This window comes from Oncorhynchus clarkii, chromosome 12 (assembly GCF_045791955.1).
Source record: "Oncorhynchus clarkii lewisi isolate Uvic-CL-2024 chromosome 12, UVic_Ocla_1.0, whole genome shotgun sequence".
Lineage (NCBI taxonomy): Eukaryota > Metazoa > Chordata > Actinopteri > Salmoniformes > Salmonidae > Oncorhynchus > Oncorhynchus clarkii.
Genome location: NC_092158.1, coordinates 75,860,254 through 75,880,391, shown reverse-complemented (window position 1 = coordinate 75,880,391; position 20,138 = coordinate 75,860,254). Strand labels below are relative to the sequence as shown.

At 41.6% G+C, this 20,138-nt stretch overlaps 1 protein-coding gene across 3 annotated transcripts in view; it reads right to left on the bottom strand.

The window, feature by feature from the left end:
* LOC139421309 (histone deacetylase 5-like) overlaps nucleotides 1–20,138 on the bottom strand; it is an 83,576-nt gene that overhangs the window by 49,676 nt on the left and 13,762 nt on the right. For 2 of the 3 annotated variants that reach the window (XM_071172060.1, XM_071172061.1), the window contains exon 3: nucleotides 9,380–10,333. The exons of the other annotated variant lie outside the window; for it this stretch is intronic. In XM_071172060.1, the coding sequence (XP_071028161.1) occupies nucleotides 9,380–9,530 (151 nt within the window). In that variant the 5' untranslated portion in view covers nucleotides 9,531–10,333. The remainder of the gene's footprint in view (nucleotides 1–9,379; nucleotides 10,334–20,138) is intronic. 3 annotated transcript variants of the gene reach the window in all.

Sequence of the window (20,138 nt, the reverse complement as noted above, 5' to 3'; positions counted from 1 at the left end):
ACTAACCTTGGATGCCCAAGATAATTTGTCCAACACCACAATAACACATGCAGACATCAACACACCCTAACATTCTCTTTCTGTTGGATATACATTTTATAACAGTTGCCCTTCAAACAGATATTAAAAGACAGTCCTTGGGATCACATGCAGGAGGCAAAACGTGCTGAGAGGACTCTGGTCCCTCCCAGAGGGAGCTCCGCTCAGTGACAGTTTCAGCACAAATGCATGAATCAATATTTGGAGAGCAGATCGAGTACCAACTGGAGTTCCCTGGCCCGCGGCAGAGGACTGTGTGGGTAAGGAGAGTCTGGGGACAGCAGGTCCGCCAGGGCGTCTCTGGTGTCAGCCAGGATGAATGCATCAGTGCGCCACCCCCCACCCACAGCCCCTCCACGCCACCAATGGAACACTTCCTATTGAGGTAGTCCTGCATCCCCGTCCCAGGTGTGTCGGGCAAAGCTGCACATTATTGTATCGGGCCCGTCTGGGGCTTTTGAATGCTAGCAGGAGAGCATCAATAGTTGTACCCAGATTTGGTCTGGAAACCAAAATATCTTAGACACACACACACACACACACACACCCCCACCCCCACCCCTCTGGGGAACCTAGGGCTTCATAGAAGTCTATACAATATCACCTGACCGCTCACAAACACTCATTCAAAAGTTTAGGGTCACTTAGAAAGGTCCTTGTTTTTGAAAGAAAAAATTATATTTTGTCCATTAAAATAACATCAAATTGATCAGAAATACAGTGTAAACATTAATGTTGTAAATGACTGTTGTAGTTGGAAACGGCAGATTTTTAATGGAATATCTACATAGGCGTACAAAGGCCCTTTATCAGCAACCATCACTCCTGTGTTCCAATGACACATTGTGTGATCCAAGTTTATCATTATTTTAAAAAGGCTAATTGATCATTAGAAAACCCTTTTGCAATTATGTTAGCACAGCTAAAAAAAAAATAAAAAAAAAATAAACTGTGGTGCTGATTAAAAGAAGCAATAATACTGGCCTTCTTTAGACTAGTTGAGTATCTGGAGCATCAGCATTTGCAGGTTCGATTACAGGCTCAAAATGGCCAGAAACAAAGAACTTTCTTCTGAAACACGTCAGTCTATTCTTGTTCTGAGAAATGAAGGCTATTCCTTGCAAGAAATTGCCAAGAAACTGAAGATCTCATACACAGAACAGCACAAACTGGGAGGCCCCGATGCACAACTGAGCAAGAGGAAGAGGACAAGAGGACAAGTACATTAGTGTCTTAGTGTGTCTAGTTTGAGAAACCGATGCCTCACAAGTCCTCAACTGGCAGCTTCATTAAAATAGTACCAGTTTAATTGTTTTTTTTTTTAAAGAAGCCATCTCTCAGACTGGCACATAAAAAGATTAAGATGGGCAAAAGAACGGGCAAAAGAACAGACAATGGACAGACAAATCTAAGTTTGAGGTGTTCAGATCACAAACATTCGTGAGATGCAGAAAAAAATGAAAAGATGCTGAGGAGTGCTTGACACCATCTATCAAGCATGGTGGAGGCAATGTGATGGTCTGGGGGTGCTTTGGTGGTGGTAAAGTGGGAGATTTGTCCAGGGTAAAAGGAATCTTGAAGAAGGAAGGCTATCACTCCATTTTGCAACGCCATGCCGTACCCTGTGGACTGTGTTTAATTAGTTGGAGCCAATTTCCTCCTACAGCAGGACAATGACCCAAAGCACAGCTCTGAACTATTTAGGGAAGAAGCAGTCAGCTGGTATTCTGTCTATAATGGAGGGGCCAGCACAGTCACCGGATCTCAACCCTATTGAACTGTGGGAGCAGGTACGTAAGAAGTGCCCATCAAGCCAATCCAATTTGTGGGAGGTGCTTCAGGAAGCATGGGGTGAAATCTCTTCAGATTACCTCAACAAATTGACAACTAGAATGCCAAAGGTCTGCAAGGCTATAATTGCTGCAACTAGAGGATTATTTGACAAAAGCAAAGCTCGAAGGACACAATTATTTATAACCTTGTCAACGTCTTGACTATATTTCCTATTCATTTTGCAACTCATTTCATGTATGTGACCCCAAACTTTTGAACAGTTGTGTGCACACACTCAGACTGCTTTCTGCAAAAATATCCTGCCTCTAAATATACCCTCTCCTGCCATAATAGGACTACACTCTAATTACTACCACTAACAATATCAGGTAAGAGTCGACGACTCCCATTGCGATATTTTTAGCATTAGTATGGGATAAAATGTTTCTACGTTCCTATTATTGATGTATAAGGATTTCTGATCGGTTACAGGCCCATCACAATCTAAAAATCTGAAATTATTTTAGATAAGAGTTGATTAAGAGAAAGGATTCAGCAGATATGACCTCTATTTGACCAAGACAGGTGGAATAAGTTACACAATAAGCCTTTTTTTATTATTACGTGATGTCTAATTATACGATAGTCAGCTCATCAACATAGCATGTCTAGAGCCAAGGTTGTCAGAGAATGTTGGTCAGTAGGTAATGCTTCATGACAGCCAGCTGAGGTGAAGACAACTCCAGGACAGTATCTGTGACATGTCCCGTTGATAATGGAGTGCAGGGCAGGTAGCAATGTAGGTAAGGTAAGAGATGATTGTCTGGGAACACACCATGCAAGTACACACACCCAACTCCACCATCCCAGATATGGGTGGGAGCACAGCACCGGGCTGGTAAACAGGCGTGACATGCCTGGGCGTTCATTATAGCACTGGAACATAAGAGGGGGGAGAGTGCTGCGGGTTGACAAGCCCTGGTGGTGATCGGGGGGGGGGGGGGGGGGCAATGCTATATTTAAATTTGTCTTAATTTAGAAGCCTCTAGGAAACAAACTTAGTACTCAGATAATACTGTGAATGTTCTCCCACACATCATTGTTGGTGGGTAGCAAAGGGCCTCTACTTGTGGGGAGTAGACTATAACAGACTCCTGTACAGGACAGCTAGAAAACCGCAGGCCTGCTCTGCAGTCAGTCCCTCCATACATTTTTACCCCTCACCTCCCCTTGCATAACTCTTGCATCCATCTTGAAACTGAAAATGTAAACAGAACATTCAACATAAAAACGGTTACCCAAGGCCCCATATGATTCACAATGCGGTTTGAACGGACTAAGCCATTTTGGATCCGTCAGAACAACAAATCAAGCAGAGTATGACTAAACGACAAGAGGCTTTTTTTAAGACAACCCCTTAATTACGCCTATCACAAGGCACACCTAATTTGAGCATGGCAAATTGAAACTAAAAATCAAGGATTTCTAAAAAGATTAGGCCTACTAAATTAGCTCCTATTCAAAATACCAACCAAGCCTATTACCTTGCCTGCATAGTGTGGAAGAATGAGGGCTAATGGTGGAATCATGGGTTGTTTCAGAAAGGGGTTGTCGGTGTAAACGGGACTATCAAACATTCCATCTCAATAAGGATCTGGGCCACATGAAAGGCCCTAGTGATTCCTGGTTGGATCACAGTTCCGACGCATACGTCTGCACTTGACTCTTCATAATTACAGGTCCCTGTTGCAGTGAGGGTTGTGGGCAGCCCCCAGCAGCTGGCTGCAGTGCGTAGCCTCGCACTAGCATATACCCCGCTCTAAGAAAAACATCTGCAAACTCCAAAACCGTTTTGATGTAGCAACTGGCCCAGATCCTAAGAACATGCAGGGCTTTAAAAGGACTATCTGTATAGCTGGACTGCAACAGTCATGACACAGTTCACCAGGGCAGTGAACAAGGTAGTGACTAGTGACTGAAGCATAACTGTGACAAAGCACCTTGTGCCACTAAACCAATTGGTTAAAAGGCATGACTGTGAAAGTGTGTTGTGTCCTAGCAACCTTGTTCTAGGCCCCATATAAGCCACATCAATCCATTGTTGACATCACTGCAGCATCATTCAAAGAAACTGGAACAAATCAATGTTCTACCTCATCCAGTGAGCATAGACATCTGACCACTGTACAGATGTACAAGGCAAAGTGGAGGGTGGTGAAAGCCAGCTGCAGGTAGAGGCAGATATCATAATGAAGTCACAGGCTGATCACTGAATGTCATGTTCAAGTGAAATGACCAGGAGGGAGAAAGATTCATGTTTGCATACCAGTGATTTCACATGGTGTGTTACAACGATATAGCCTAATGATGATATAGACCAAGCCAATATCCAGTTACATCAGATATCCAAGTGTATGCTGCTCCCAAGTCTAGCCACTAAGTCTAGCAAGATGAAGGAGCTGATCGTGGACTACAGGAAAAGGAGGACCAAACAGGCCCACATTAACAGGGCTGTCATGGAGCGGGTCGAGAGTTAAGTTCCTTGGTGTCCACATCACCAATGAACGATCATGGTCCAAACTAGAGGTCGACCGATTAATCGGAATGGCCGATTTCAAGTTTTCATAACAATCGGAAATCCGTATTTTTGGGCACCGATTTTTTAAATATTTTTTATACATACACAACTTTATTTAACTAGGCAAGTCAATTAAGAACACATCCTTATTTTCAATGACGGCCTAGGAACGGTGGGTTAACTGCCTCGTTCAGGGGCAGAACGACAGATTTTCACCTCGTCAGCTCTGGGGATCCATTCTTGCAACCTTACAGTAAACTAGTCCAACGCAATAACGACCTGCCTCTCTCGTTGCACTCCACAAGGAGACTGCCTGTTACACGAATGCAGTAAGCCAAGGTAAGTTGCTAGCATTAAACTAATCTTATAAAAAACAATCAATCATAATCACTAGTTAACTACACATGGTTGATGATATTACTAGATATTATCTAGCGTGTCCTGCATTGCGTATAATCTGACTGAGCATACAAGCATCTAAGTATCTGACTGAGCGGTACGGTGGTAGGCAGAAGCAGGCACGTAAACATTCATTCAAACAGCACTTTCGTGCGTTTTGCCAGCAGCTCTTTGTTGTGCGTCAAGCATTGTGCTGTTTATGACTTCAAGCCTATCAACTCCCGAGATGAGGCTGGTATAACCGAAGTGAAATGGCTAGCTAGTTAGTGCGCGCTAATAGCGTTTCAAACGTCACTCGCTCTGAGCCCTCAAGTAGTTGTTCCCCTTGCTCTGCATGGATAACGCTGCTGAGGGTGGCTGTTGTCGTAGTGTTCCTGGTTCAAGCCCAGGGAGGAGCGAGGAGAGGGACGGAAGCTATACTGTTACACTGGCAATACTAAAGTGCCTATAAGAACATCTACTAGTCAAAGGTTAATGAAATACAAATGGTATAGAGGGAAATAGTCCTATAATTCCTGTAATAACTACAACCTAAAACTTTTTACCTGGGAATATTGAAGACTCATGTTAAAAGAAACCACCAGCTTTCATATGTTCTCATGTTCTGAACAAGGAACTGAAACGTTAGCACATATTGCACTTTCACTTTCTTCACCAACACTTTTGTTTATGCATTATTTAAACCAAATTGAACATGTTTCAATATTGCCTTGAGGCTAAATTGATTTTATTGATGTATTATATTAAGTTAAAATAAGTGTTCATTCAATAGTTGTAATTGTCATTATTACAAAAAAAAACTATACTAGGCAAGTCAGACTGTTCTCTCTGCTACCGCACAAAAAGTGGTATTGGAGCACCAAGTCTAGGTCCAAAAGGCTCCTTAACAGCTTCTACCCCCAAGCCATAAGACTGCTGAACAATTCATCAAAATGGCCACCCGGACTATTTACATTGAACCCCCCCTTCGTTTTTACACTGCTGCTACTCGCTGCATATTATCTACATGTACAAATTACCTCGACTAACCTGTACCCTTGCACATTGACTGAGTACCGATACCCCCTGTATATAGCCTCGTTATTGTTGTAATTTTAGATTTTTTATTTATTCAGTAAATATTTGAACACTTTGTTGAACGGCATTATTGGCTAAGGGCTTGTATTTAAGCAAGCATTTCACAGCATTCAGCACGTGACAAATACAATTTGAAGAGTTATTGTGCTGAAGAATGTGCCATTTACTGTTAAAATCACTTGAAATACAGTAAACATTGAATAAGTCTGAACATCTCTTAAATTTACTTCTAACAATGAAATGTCTGATGCTGATTCTTAAAATACAGGACATGTAGCCTAGTTTGTGTGCATAAACATGTCGACAACTCCAAGCGTAATATAATTACAGGAAGATTTTCAGGAGACCAAGCCAGTGACAAATCGATCTAGTTTATTTAGCTCACCTATCACCTAGCTTTAATTGCCACCCTACTAAGGAGTTTACTCATCGTTGATTTTTTCTTTTAAGAATGTCAGTGTGATTTTTGTCTGAAACAGAATGGCAGGTTTGACAGGGTCAGGTATCTGGTTGCTGCCAATTCATTCAGTCACCCATTCAGTTGCAAATCTGTAATCCCAAATGATTCCCTCTGATCTGCAGCAGTAAGTGCTGCTTTTCCATTATCTAAATCAAGGTTTGATTAATACAAAATATTGCCAGGCCTCCCAAGTGGCGCAGCGGTCTTAAGCACTGCATCGCAGAGTTGTGTCGTCAATACAGCCTGGGGTTGGTTCCCAGGCTGTGTCACAACCGGCCGTGACCGGGACGTAGGGACGTAGGGCGGCGCATAATTGGCCCAGCGTCGTCCAGGTTTGGGGACAGTTTGGCCAGTCGGGATTAACTTGACTCCTCTAGTTCAAGCGACTCCTTGTAGCGGGCCGGGGGCGCTTGCAAGCTGGCTTCCGTGTTAAGCAAGCAGATGTTAAGAAGCGCGGCTTAGCGGATCATGTTTTGGAGGACGCAAGACTCGACCTTCGCCTCTCCCGAGCCCGTTAAGAGAGTTGCAGCTAGAAGATCGTGATCACAAGATTTGGGAGGAAAATACAAAAAACAAATATTGCCATATGCAGGAAGAGTCAACTGCACTGGTTGTGTGTCAGTTGCACACAAAGCCTTCCCTGTAAACTAGAAGAGACATCTGTTGTCCACAGTGATAGTTAAACCAACACACACGCGCCACCTGATGACACTTTCTACAGTGACAAAACAACTTACTGCATGCAACTTATACACGCTAACAAATACACCAGGCACAGAAACAAAGAAAAGCCATTAAAAGGGATAGGGTAGACAGTCGTACGTCTGCTACTTATATAACCACAGTTCACATCATGGAGTAAATGGCAGATGAGTCTCAATACGTCAGGGCATAATGGAAGGAGCAAGGGCATAGATTCACCTCTAGCCGATTAGAATGGTCAGCACCAGTTATGGAGCCCAGTTGAGGACTTGTTTGGTGCCTGTTTCTCTAACTATACACACTAATGCACTTGTCCTCTTGCTCAGTTGTGCACCGGGGCCTCCCACTCCTCTTTCTATCTTTCTATCTTTCTGTTTGCGCTGTTCTGTGAAGGGAGTAGTACACAGCGTTGTACGAGATCTTCAATTTCTTGGCAATTTCTCGCATTGAATAGCCTTCATTTCTCAGAACAAGAATAGACTGACACGTTTCAGAAGAAAGTTCTTTGTTTCTGGCCATTTTGAGACTAACCGAACCCACAAATGCTGATGCTCCAGATACTCAACTAGTCTAAAGATTACTGATTTAAAGAAGCAATAAAACTGTCAGAACAGTTTTCAGCTGTGCTAACAATTGCAAAAGGGTTTTCTAATTATCAATTAGCCTTTTAAAATTATAAACTTGGATTAGCTAACACAACGTGCCACTGGAACACAGGAGTGATGGTTGCTGATAATGGGCCTCTGTACACCTATGTAGATATCCCATTAAAAATCAGCCCTTTCCAGCTACAATAGTTATTTACAACATTAACAATGTCTACACTACATTTCTGATCAATTTCATGTTATTTTAATGGACTTTTGTGCTTTTCTTCAAAAACAAGGACATTTCTAAGTGATCCCCAAACTTTTGAACGGTAGTCCGTGTCTGGAGAAACAGTAACATTTGCAAAGCCAATATCAGATGGACCAAACCACTGATATCGTGTGAGGTTGGATCATCATAAAACCTGTCTGGACTGAGCAACGGTAACAGTGCTAAAACAGGTGCAGCCAGGAAGCTTCCGGTGGAGGGTAACCATTGTTGCCGCAGGTCAGGTCCCCGTCACTTTATGATCCTGGTTGAGCCGATCAAAGGACCTGGCATTCCTTCTATTTCCTGTGGTCTTAGTGGTGGAGCTTTTTATAAACATGTTAAGTGTTAAGGCCTTGTCTACTGCGTCTGTGGACAACAAAGATCTCCATTCACAGGGTCTAGTTTTTGTAACAGGCTGGTGTTAACAAACCTGAGCAAAAACACCCTCAATAGCACCTCACAGTTCAAGGGAAATTCTACTAAAGTTACTAAAACTTTTCACAGGGTTAAAGTACAAGGTGTCAAGACAGTCTGGGAGCAGAAAATCCTTGGTGCCTTTTGTAAACTAACTCACACTACTTTTTTCCCCCCTTACTAGCGCCGACTTTGCTGATAGCTACTCTGAGGAAAAAATGTACTGTATGATATGTGGTTGTCCAACCTAGTCTCTTAAGATGAATACAGTGAGCTAAATTACTAAAAATGGAAAATGTACCCCCAAAATTGCTGACCTACTAAATGTCAAATCCTGAAATACTTTGTAGCTGTAAAGTGGGGAGCACATCTGGATGCGTAGTTTAACTTGAGCATAGTCCTTGACATGATAGAACATGTATGCTCATTGTTGTAATAGGAAACACCTTATTTAAAGAAACAGCTTTTGCCTAGCCTATCATCTACCCATCCATCTAGGAACCATTTTAAATGAACACACAAAACCAGGTAAAATCCCCCAAAAAGGTCCTGTCCCAGATTCTTTAAAACATGATTAAATCACCATTACCAAATCAAAATGTCAGCACTATCCTGTCATGTTTTTCACAAATTAACCATACCAAGGTCAGTGCCAATGGGACAATTCATGAAGGTTAGAAAACCAAAGGAAATGCGCACATCCACTTATTTGAACAGGTGTCGGGTAAACAAGGGGAGCATATGGAAGAGAAAGAGAACCACCCACATGCTGCTCTACAGCCGTTCTGCTCTGTTGATTTAAGCACGGGTGAGCAGTAAATCCATCCCCCGTCCTCTCAGCGCACACTAGGACATAGAAGCTGTAGAAGACAGTACAAAACTTGAGTGGCCGTAGTCAATTTCTATGCATTCCTTTTAAAAGTCCTTCCCTCAAAAGCAGCTTCAACAATAACATGGGGTGACAGACAAAAACACTACACCGCTAGTCACAACAGTCCTAAAAAAATGACATCCTTTCAGGTGCTCAGAGATGCACCCACCACCCTTCCCCTGCCCTCAACTCCCCATGTATGACTCACCAGCACTGGGCATGGCCGACACTTGGGACAGGGGCAGCAGCTCCAGAGGTTGCTCCCTGCTGGACACTGCGTCTGAGGAGAAGCAGGACTCGGTCTCATAGATGGTCTGCAACATTGCGCACAGTCCCGGCACGGTGGGCTTTAAAAGCATGCCAGTGCAAGGGTGTCCTTCCAATACATATGGGAAAACAAAATAAACACTATCCAGGCAAGTTTCAGATGCAGAAAATGAGAGAAAAACTTGGACTAGATGAGAAGGTGAACACTGCGAAATCCCTCTTAGATCTTTAAAGAAAACTCCAGAATTCCTCTTCTAGAGATGAAACAACTGATGAAGGAGAGAGATCCTTGAGGTTCCATGGCTCAAACAGAACTGTAGTGTCTCCAGGTGACCAGAGAGATGTTCCAAGCACAGGCAACAGAAGAAACAAAACAAGTAGTTTGGCCAGAGGCGAGAAGACCAGCACTGAACCATTCAGAGGAGCAAAGTTAAAATACACACCGCCCTCAGTTACGTAGACTTCAAAACACCACGTATGAAAAACTGTCGATCTGGGGAAAATAAATAGCAGGCAAAAAAAGGCCGTGTGAATCTCGTCCAAAAAGCCCCACTCGTCTGTTTGGAAAGCAGAGTAGACATGGACACCGTCAGCTCAAGAGTCTGGCTGTCACTGCGTCGGCGAAGATCTGAGAGCGCCACATGAGAGATCAGCAAATGGCGAGAGGAGAGTGAGAAGGAGGAGCGAGATAGAAGAGGGGAGAGAGAGAGAGAGAGAGAGAGAGAGAGAGAGAGAGAGAGAAGCTGAAAATAGATCACTAGGAGGTTGTGCAGACTGTGCTCGGGAGGTAGACTTTGTTGACGGCATTGAATGCTAGCCTCCTAGTCTCTCCTCCTACTGCAGCGTGTCCTCCTCCTTGTTCTCTTCACAAATGCAGCACTGCTGCACTCTGCATCTGCCACAGAGGAGAAAACAGTCAGAACCACCCATCACCTCAACCAGTGGTAGACAAATTGAAATCTGCAGCGTCTTTCCAAAAAGGGGTTGTCCCCTAGCCTAAATCTCCTTTTGTTTTTTTTCCCTGTTTGTTTATTTTTCCGGTAACTTCTACCCAACGCCCCCCCCTGCTGTGTTGCGGAGCACAGAGGTAGAAGAGGAGCGCTACTGATTTTACAAACAGACTGGGCTGCTCAGGGCGGCTGGAAATAGCTGCCGAGTGGCAGAGGGGCGGGGCTAGGGCTATAAATAGAGACGAGAGCTGAGGGTGTTTGAGAAGGCAGGGAGGGAGAGGAGGAAAGGAGGGGACCTTGTTCATTCAAAAAGCACTGAGCCAATCGAGCGCTGTTCCCAGTGCCGAGGGGGGGGGGGGGGGGGGGGGGGGTGTGCCACCATTGGCACTCTATCCCCCGAGGTGATGGAAGGGGGGGTACAGTGCCACCATTGGAACCTTGAAGTGCAAGGACTGACAAGCAAAATGGCTAATGTAGGCAGACACACAAAGTCGGTTAAACTCACATCCTGCAAATGATCGGAAAAGCTTTGCTAGAACCAAATGCTTCTGCACATTAGGGGTAAATCTATTTATTAAATCGAGCCTAACTGCGTCAACAGCTCGCTGCAACTTAACATTTTTAAATCGTACCATCAATGTGTAGAATCAAAGCAAACATTGTAACCTACATATAAACAATACTGCCAAATGATTCAGAATAAAATACCCGCAATTGATAACACACTTCTTACATAATATTGTCTGACTCCACCAAGGGCAGCAGCTGGGCTAATAAACAACTGTTAATGGCCTGCTGTGTTCAGACTGGAGAGTGAAACAATGGATGACATTGCACCATGAATCCCAAGTCAGCCATTGCTGGCTATGTTAGCCACTTTATTCTCAGATGGTCACAGTGCCATTTTAAACTCAAAATGGTTATGAGGGACTTGGCCGGGGACCCATCAAAGAGAGGGTTTCTCCAGTCCCCACTGGACTACAGCAGATGTGATAGGACTTTCCATCTGTGCCAACTGAAATGCTCCCTATTAATATGTGTAGCCAAACTGTGTGTATTAAAGCTCCTTCACTATAGTGATTAGAGGTTGACCGATTAATCGGAATGGCCGATTTCAAGTTTTCATAACAAATCGGAAATCTGTATTTTTGGGCGCCGATTAATTTTTTTTCCACACCTTTATTTAAACTTGGCAAGTCAGTTAAGCACACACTCATTTTCAATGACGGCCTAGGAACACTGGGTTAACTGCCTTGTTCAGGGCCAGAATGACAGATTTTCACCTTGTCAGCTCGGGGGATCCAATCTCGCAACCTTACAGTTAACTAGTCCAGCGCAATAACGACCTGCCTCTCTCATTGCACTCCACAAGGAGGTACGCGAATGGAGTAAGCCAAGGTAAGTTGCTAGCTAGCATTAAACCTATCTTATAAAAAACCATCATGATCACTAGTTAACTACACATGGTTGATGAGATTACTAGATATTATCTAGCGTGTCCTGCGTTGCATATAATCTGACTGAGCATACAAGTATCTGACTGAGCGGTGGTAGGCAGAAGTAAGGTGCGTAAACATTCATTCAAACAGCACTTTTGTGCGTTTTGCCAGGAGCTCTTCTTTGTGCGTCAAGCATTGCGCTGTTTATGACTTCAAACCTATCAACTCCCGAGATGAGGCTTGTGTAACCGAAGTGAAATGGCTAGCTAGTTAGCGCGCACTAATTGTCATTGTGTTGCTGGTTCGAGCCCAGGGAAGAGCGAGGAGAGGGACGGAAGCTATACCTGTTACACTGGCAATACTAAAGTGCCTATAAGAACATCCAATAGTCAAAGGTTAATGAAATACAAATGGTATTGAGGGAAATAGTCCTATAATAACTACAACCTAAAACTGCTTACCTGGGAATATTGAAGACTCATGTTAAAAGGAACCACCAGCTTTCATATGTTCTCATGTTCTGAGCAAGGAACTGAAACGTTAGCTTTCTTACATGGCACATATTTTACATGGAACATATTGCACTTTTACGTTCTTCTCCAACACTTTGTTTTGACATTATTTAAACCAAATTGAACATGTTTCATTATTTACTTGAGGCTAAATTGATTTTATTGATGTATTATATTAAGTTAAAATAAGTGTTCATTCAGTATTGTTGTAATTGTCATTATTACAAATAAATAAATAAAAAAATATTGGCCGATAATAAAAAAAATAAAAAATAAATGTTTTTAAATAAAAATAAAATTGGTATCGGCTTTTATGGTCGTCCAATAAATCGGTATCGGCGTTGAAAATCATAATCGGTCGACCTCTAATAGTGATGCATGCATATTAAGAGACATCCTCCTTAACCAGTAGCTCCGACCACAAGCCTCGTTGAAATGCATCGCAAACACAGATTCAAAACGAAAGTCAGTCTTACTTAGAAGTCAACAGAAAGTTAGACAGTTGCTGCTTGGAATATTGACAAGATCCAAGTGCTTTTTTTGAACTTCTGCCACTGGGCTGCCCCATTGGGCAACCAGCTCCGACCAACTGTGGCTCTCTAAGATGTGAATAGACTAGATGCACCACCTGCCACTCCAAACTACCATGACTACAATTAGCAGTTTGTGAGAATTCTAAGCCACCTGACATAAGGAGTGGGGTCCAGCTAGATATCTCAGCATTGGAGAAAAGAGTAGAGCAGCAGTCTTGTGCATTGCCAAAACTCTCATCCAACCCCTTCTCCTGTCATTACTCTCCAATCACCCCCATTATTTATAGGTGGATGTATCTTTCTGGCTTCCTGACGTACGTTGGGTTATATTAGCTTGAGGCAAATGGAGGAGTGGAGAGAGGCCGCAACATTTTCTTCTGTAAATGTTTTGGGCATAGGATGAACTTGCGCAGTTAATGTCAAGGACTTTGCCGGCTAACTTTGTTTGACAGAGGACCTCTGTTTGGCTTAAGCTGGGCTTGACCCAATTAAGAGCCAACCAATCCAAATAGACAACCCTCACCTGCAAGAAACCTGGAGGGAGGCAAAACACACTGAACAAACTGAGGTTTTGTAAATCTTGGGCTGTGGATCAAGCTGGGCTCTAACTGAGGAGATTCATCTCAAGACTGCAGGGCTATTCTACTGGCGGTCCAGATACGGACCATTTATTAATTTAGCCCTGTGATAAATTTTGAACATTTAATTTAAAAAAACAGAAGGGAAAAAAATCCCTGCCAAAATACGGACATTCAGTGCCAAAATGACAAGTACTATAGTGGATGTCTAGTGTAGTTTCTAGCGTCTATTTTTTGTTCATAAGAATTTGGCTCTAGCATTTGAACAATATTATGACCCTACTCCTGAAGTATACGACTCAAGAACACGTGCCTTCCGTTTCCCTCAGACTCACAAGTACTCGTTAGAAGGGAGTGTGAGGGGGGAAAAAATAAAACACCAAAGACTACTTCCTTCAGAATGGAATGTGTCATTACCTGATGACATATGTTTGTGTTATTTATTTATTTTATTTTTAACTTCTTCAGGATCGGTGTGTCCCTTCCACAGGACGGTTGAGCTAACATATATTAAATCGCATTAGCCGGAGGTTGTAAGTAACAAGAACATTTTTGCTGCACTGAAAGTAAAGGGGCTGAATAATTTAGCACGCCCAATTTTTCAGTTTTTGATTTGTTAAAAAAGTTTGAAATATCCAATAAATGTCGTTCCACTTCATGATTGTGTCCCACTTGTTGTTGATTCTTCACAAAAAAATACAGTTTTATATCTTTATGTTTGAAGCCTGAAATGTGGCAAAAGGTCGCAAAGTTCAAGGGGGCCGAATACTTTCGCAAGGCACTGTATATATATATATATATATATATATATATATATATATATATATATATATATATATATATAGCCATGTTATTTGTACTTGTTATTTTTATTCACATCACCATTTCCATTTTATACACATTTTTCTTTAGCTCTGCATAATTGGAAAAGGACCTGGGTAAGTAAGCAGTTCACTGTTAGTCTACACCCAGCATGTGACCAATTAGATTGTATTTTATAACCAACTAATAAAAAAGATGTATCAATGTAATGGCTTTGTTATAATTAGGAAATGGAATAGGAGGGACCTTTAAATTATAACTTTTAGGGTTAAGGCATGTTATTATGCAAAATATGAATTTCTGCAGAATTGGAATATGCAGCGTTTAAGTGATGCACCCGCACACATACAGTGCAGTCGGAAAGTATTCAGATCACTTGACTCTTTCCACATTTTGTTCCTTTAAAATTGAGCAGAAAAAAAAACACTGCTCAAAAAAATAAAGGGAACACTTAACACAATGTAACTCCAAGTCTATCACACTTCTATGAAATCAAACTGTCCACTTAGGAAGCAACACTGATTGACAATAAATGTCACATGCTGTTGTGCAAATGGAATAGACAACAGGTGGAAATTATAGGCAATTAGCAAGACACCCCCAATAAAGGAGTGGTTCTGCAGGTGGTGACCACAGACCACTTCTCAGTTCCTATGCTTCCTGGCTGATGTTTTGGTCACTTTTGAATGCTGGCGGTGCTTTCACTCTAGTGGTAGCATGAGACGGATTCCACAACCCACACAAGTGGCTCAGGTAGTGCAGTTCATCCAGGATGGCACATCAATGCGAGCTGTGGCAAGAAGGTTTGCTGTGTCTGTCAGCGTAGTGTCCAGAGCATGGAGGCGCTACCAGGAGACAGGCCAGTACATCAGGAGACGTGGAGGAGGCCGTAGGAGGTGATCAAGTCAGGGAGGTGATCAAGAACCCGATGGTCACTGACAGAGCTACAGAGTTCCTCAGTGGCGATGGGAGAACCTTCCAGAAGGACAATCATCTCTGCAGCACTCCACCAATCAGGCCTTTATGGTAGTGGCCAAACAGAAACCACTCCTCAGTAAAAGACACATGACAGCCCGTTTGGAGTTTGACAAAAGGCACCTAAAGGACTCTGACCATGAGAAACAAGATTCTCTGGGTCTGATGAAACAAAGATTGAACTCTTTGGCCTGAATGTCAAGCGTCACGTCTGGAGGAAACCTGGCGCAATCCCTACGGTGAAGCATGGTGGCAGCATCATGCTGTGGGATGTTTTTCAGCGGCAGGAACTGGAAGAATAGTCAGGATCAAGGGAAAGAAACCGAGCAAAGTACAGAGAGATCCTTGATTAAAACCTGCAGACCACTCAGGACCTCAGACTGGGGCGAAGGATCACCTTCCAAAAGGACAACGACCCTAAACACACAGCCAAGACAACGCAGGAGTGGCTTCGGGACAAGTCTCTATGTCTGAGTAGCCCAGCCAGAGCCCGGACTTGAACATCCCTGGAGAAACCTGAAAATCGATGTGCAGCGACGCTCCCCCTCCAACCTGAGAGCTTGAGAGGATATGCAGAGAAGAAAAGGAGAAACTCCCCAAATACAGGTATGCCAAGCATGTACCATCATACCCAAGAAGACTCGAGGCTGTAATCGCTGCTAAAGGTGCTTCAACAAAGTACTTATGAAATGTGATTAATGCAATACATTTTTTATAGATTTACAAACATTTCTAAACCTTTATTTGCTTTGTCATTATGGAGGTATTGTGTGTACATTGTTTTTTTTCCCCCTCAATCAATTTTAGAATAAGGCTGTAACGTAACAAAATGTGGAAAAAGTCAAGGGGTCTGAATAATTTCTGAATGTTCTATAGATAATAAATTAATCTAAAATTAGTTTGACTCACATCATAAAAGCAGAAAGAGGTTCATTTTTACTACAATTGTGCAAATTTGCTCACACAGAAGCTATACACACACACACACACACACGAGGATTCACAGAGATTCAATTTCCTCAAATAGAACGCAGTGATGACTCATTCTCTGCTCAGCACCAACTGCAATGTTCTGCTGTAGCAGATAACACCTTTATTTATTAAAATAAATGTTCAGATAAGTTTTTTAGAATAAAGTTTTGTTGTTTACCACACTTGGAGTTCTAAGAGGCTGAACTGTCAATATTTCACACTGCATTGACATTTACATCCCTATTTACTTCCTTGAATGAGATTCCAATTAAGATGTGAGTCATATTGTAAACACTGTACGCTAAATATAGCCATAGAAATGGGGAGGAGTTACAAATAAGTAATGATTTGGAATATTAATTGATAGAAGTAATTTAGAATAAAATCAGGTCATTGAAAAATAAAACATTGTCAAGTTCACAGTTTATTTGGGGGAATATACAACTGTTCACCCCTTAAACTTGTGGGAATAGGCCTATATGGATAGGGACAAATTGACATTGTTCTAACAGAATAAATATTTTTAAAAGCATAAGCATGATAGACAATTGAAAGAGCACTTTAAAAAATGGGAAACAGTTCACCTGGTACAGGTCTGAATCCAAACATTACTGTTGATTTTATGTACATTTACTGCACTTTTCACAGCATTTGTCAATAACGAAATCTGAAAATACTCTGGATACATTGTTACATAAGAATATTAAATTGCAGTAGGTGCAAGAAGGGTTTGAGTGACAGGTTCAACTAGTGTTCACACCTCTCCAAATGCACTTTTATAACAAGGAAAGACCCTTCAACTATAGAGGTGCTTTTTTGAACTCTCCTAGCTTTGCCATTGAGGAACTGAGGCACACTTGCCCTTTGTCCCTGCGTCCCCACCTTCACACAATTCCAGTTTTTGTTTAGGCAATCCCAAAACTTTTAAAACAGAAATCCCTCTGGGTCAGGAGGGAATCATTTGAAAGCTTAATATATTGCCAACATAATATACCATCTTAGTGTTAGGCTTTCAAAAGGCACTTCAGACAAACAGATTGCAATTTTGGTGTGCATAGAATGTAGTCATGAGTGCATTCAAGTTAGTGTTCCGCGGCAAATTCTCAATACGACAAACCTAGGCTCATTCTGTTCAGGTCAACCCAGGGTATTACACCTTGACCAAACCAGCTCCAAGTGTGCATCTGCATGTTGATTTGGTCTATCCCGAGCAGACGCGTTCATGACACGCAGGTGAACAAACAATATTAAATTTGGGGAAAACACACATGAAACACGGGAGATAAACACTGGGTTGTTATTTTACCAGAAATGCATATGGTCTGTTTGCTGGATATCTTTGTATAATTTTGACCCATTTTGAACACACAAAAATTGTGTTCTCTACTCAATTTATTCAGCATGCAACACGTCATCCTTGTAACTTTGGATCAAACATAGCGATCATAAACGTTAAGTGTAAATGACATGTTTTCAAATATGGAAATGTGAAGTGCACATTTGGACTCACAGGTGTTTGGTTTGCTTGTATGACATCAAAGCCATTTTATAATAACACTCAATGTCTCATCTTTCAGAACACATCAACTCCTCTCATTTACAGCGTTTCCCTCACCAAGACAATTTCAAATGTCACCCAATTAGGCAGGGCAGGATGAGGGAAACTTGTCACGCACGGTGCTCAAGTTTATAATAGCTGTCAGTCAAAACCGATACGGTGCTGTGAAGCGTAGAATCTGAGCTCTGACGTCACGTATAGCATGTTACTCTACAGCCACTGCGTTCCAATCCGCTGATCAATGACAAACTGCCATGCTCAACCCGTATGTATACAGGATGACCGGGACTGTGCAAGTGGAAAGGTCTACTGATCATAAATGGTAAAGTAAGAATGCCTTGATAGGCTAGCCTATAAAAATTGGGGAAAAACAGATTGTGAAAAAGAAGGACAACGAATGAAAGAAAAGAGTGTAAGCGGCTGGTTTAGCTTGTGTTGATTGATGCAAATCAATACGTTCCTGCAGTCAAGATAGGAACTTGCCACTCATATTGGAACGGAGTCAAAACATTCCTGGAAACAAGCATGTTCAATAGGAACAGAGACCCTTAGTGTGAACTCATTATACAGAGAAACTGAACGTAAATATGGCTGTGATTGTGTCTTTGTCCATCTATTGGAGAGCGGTTGGTCATATAATACGTACTAAGCACTACAGCTGGGCGATATGGACAAATCCTTATTGCAATAAATACCTGAATAATGATAAATAGAACACTAAGTTCAGCGAATGTTATGTGTATCCTTTAAAATTACTACAACTTGTTTGATGGTTGTAGCCATCAATTGTCCCATTAACAAATCTCACATACAGTACCTTCAGAGAGTACTCATTAACATCCCTTGACTTTCTCCACTTTGTTGTTTTAGACACAATTAAAAAATATTAAATTGAGATTAATGGCCTACACACACACACACCATAATGTCAGTGGAGGTATGTTTTTCTAATTAAAAAAAACAAAATGTCTTCAGTCAATAAGTATTCAACCCCTTTGTTATGGAAAGCCTAAGTTCAGGAGTAAAAATGTGCTTAACAAGTCATAAGTTGCATGGACCCACTGTGTGCAATAAGTGTTAAAAAGCTGCAATATGTAACTTTTTGGGAGAACCGACCAAATTCAAGCTATTTTTAAGTTTTGTTTTTGCACATTATCTTCAAATAGCAGAAAATACAATACTGTTATGGAAAATATATTAGTGATTTAAAAATGGTACAATGATATTCTATACGACTTGTTTTGTCAAACAGAAATTTTGCAAACTATTGGAATTTTAACAACCAGGAATAGGTGGAGCGATTTCTGCATAGTGCATCTTTAACGTCATTTTTTAATGAATACCTCATCTCTGTATCCCACACATACAGATAATCGTAAAGGTCCCTCAGCCGAGCAGTGAATTTAAAAACACAGATTCAACCAGAGGTTTTCCAATGCCTCGCAAAGGGCACATATTAGTAGATGTGTAAAAAAGGAGACATTGAATATCCCTTTGAGCATGGTGAAGTTATTAAATACACTTTGGATAGTGTGTCAATACACCCAGTCACTACAAAGATACAGGCGTCCTTCCTAACTCAGTTGCCGGAGAGGAAGGAAACGGCTCAGGGATTTCACCACGGAGGTCAATGGTGACTTTAAAACAGTTACATAGTTTAACGGCTGTAATAGGAGCAAATGGAGGATGGATCAACAACATTGTAATTACTAACCTAATTGACAGAATGAAGAGAAGGAAGGCTGTTTAGAATTTTTTTAAATTCTCATAACATGCATCCTGTTTGCAAAAAGGCACTAAAGTAATACTGCAAAAAATGTGGCAGTGTTATGTTGTTGGGGTCAAATCCAATATATTAAATAAAATCAAACTGTCACATGCACCAAATACAATTAACTCTTTCTTGAACTGCATTGTTGGTTAAGAATATATTTACCAAATAAACTAAAAATAAAAGTAACACAATAACAAGGCTATATACAGAATACCACTCTCCATATTTTCAAGCATAGTGGCGGCTGCATCATGTTATGGGTATGCTTGTAATCGTTAAGGACTGGGGAGTTTCAGGATATAAAAAAAAGAAAAGGAATGGAGCTAAGTACAGACAAAAATCGTAGAGGAAAACCTTGCTTAGTCTGCTTTCCACCAGACACTGGGAGATGAATTCACCTTTCAGCAGGACAATAACCTAAAACACAAGTCCAAATCTATACTGGTGTTGCTTACCAAGAACACAGTGAATGTTCCAGAGGTGCTGAGTTAGATTTTCAAGTAGATTTAAGTCAAAGCTATGGGAAGACCTGAAAATGGTTGTCTAGCCATGATCAACAACCAATTTGACAGAGCTTGAAGAATTTT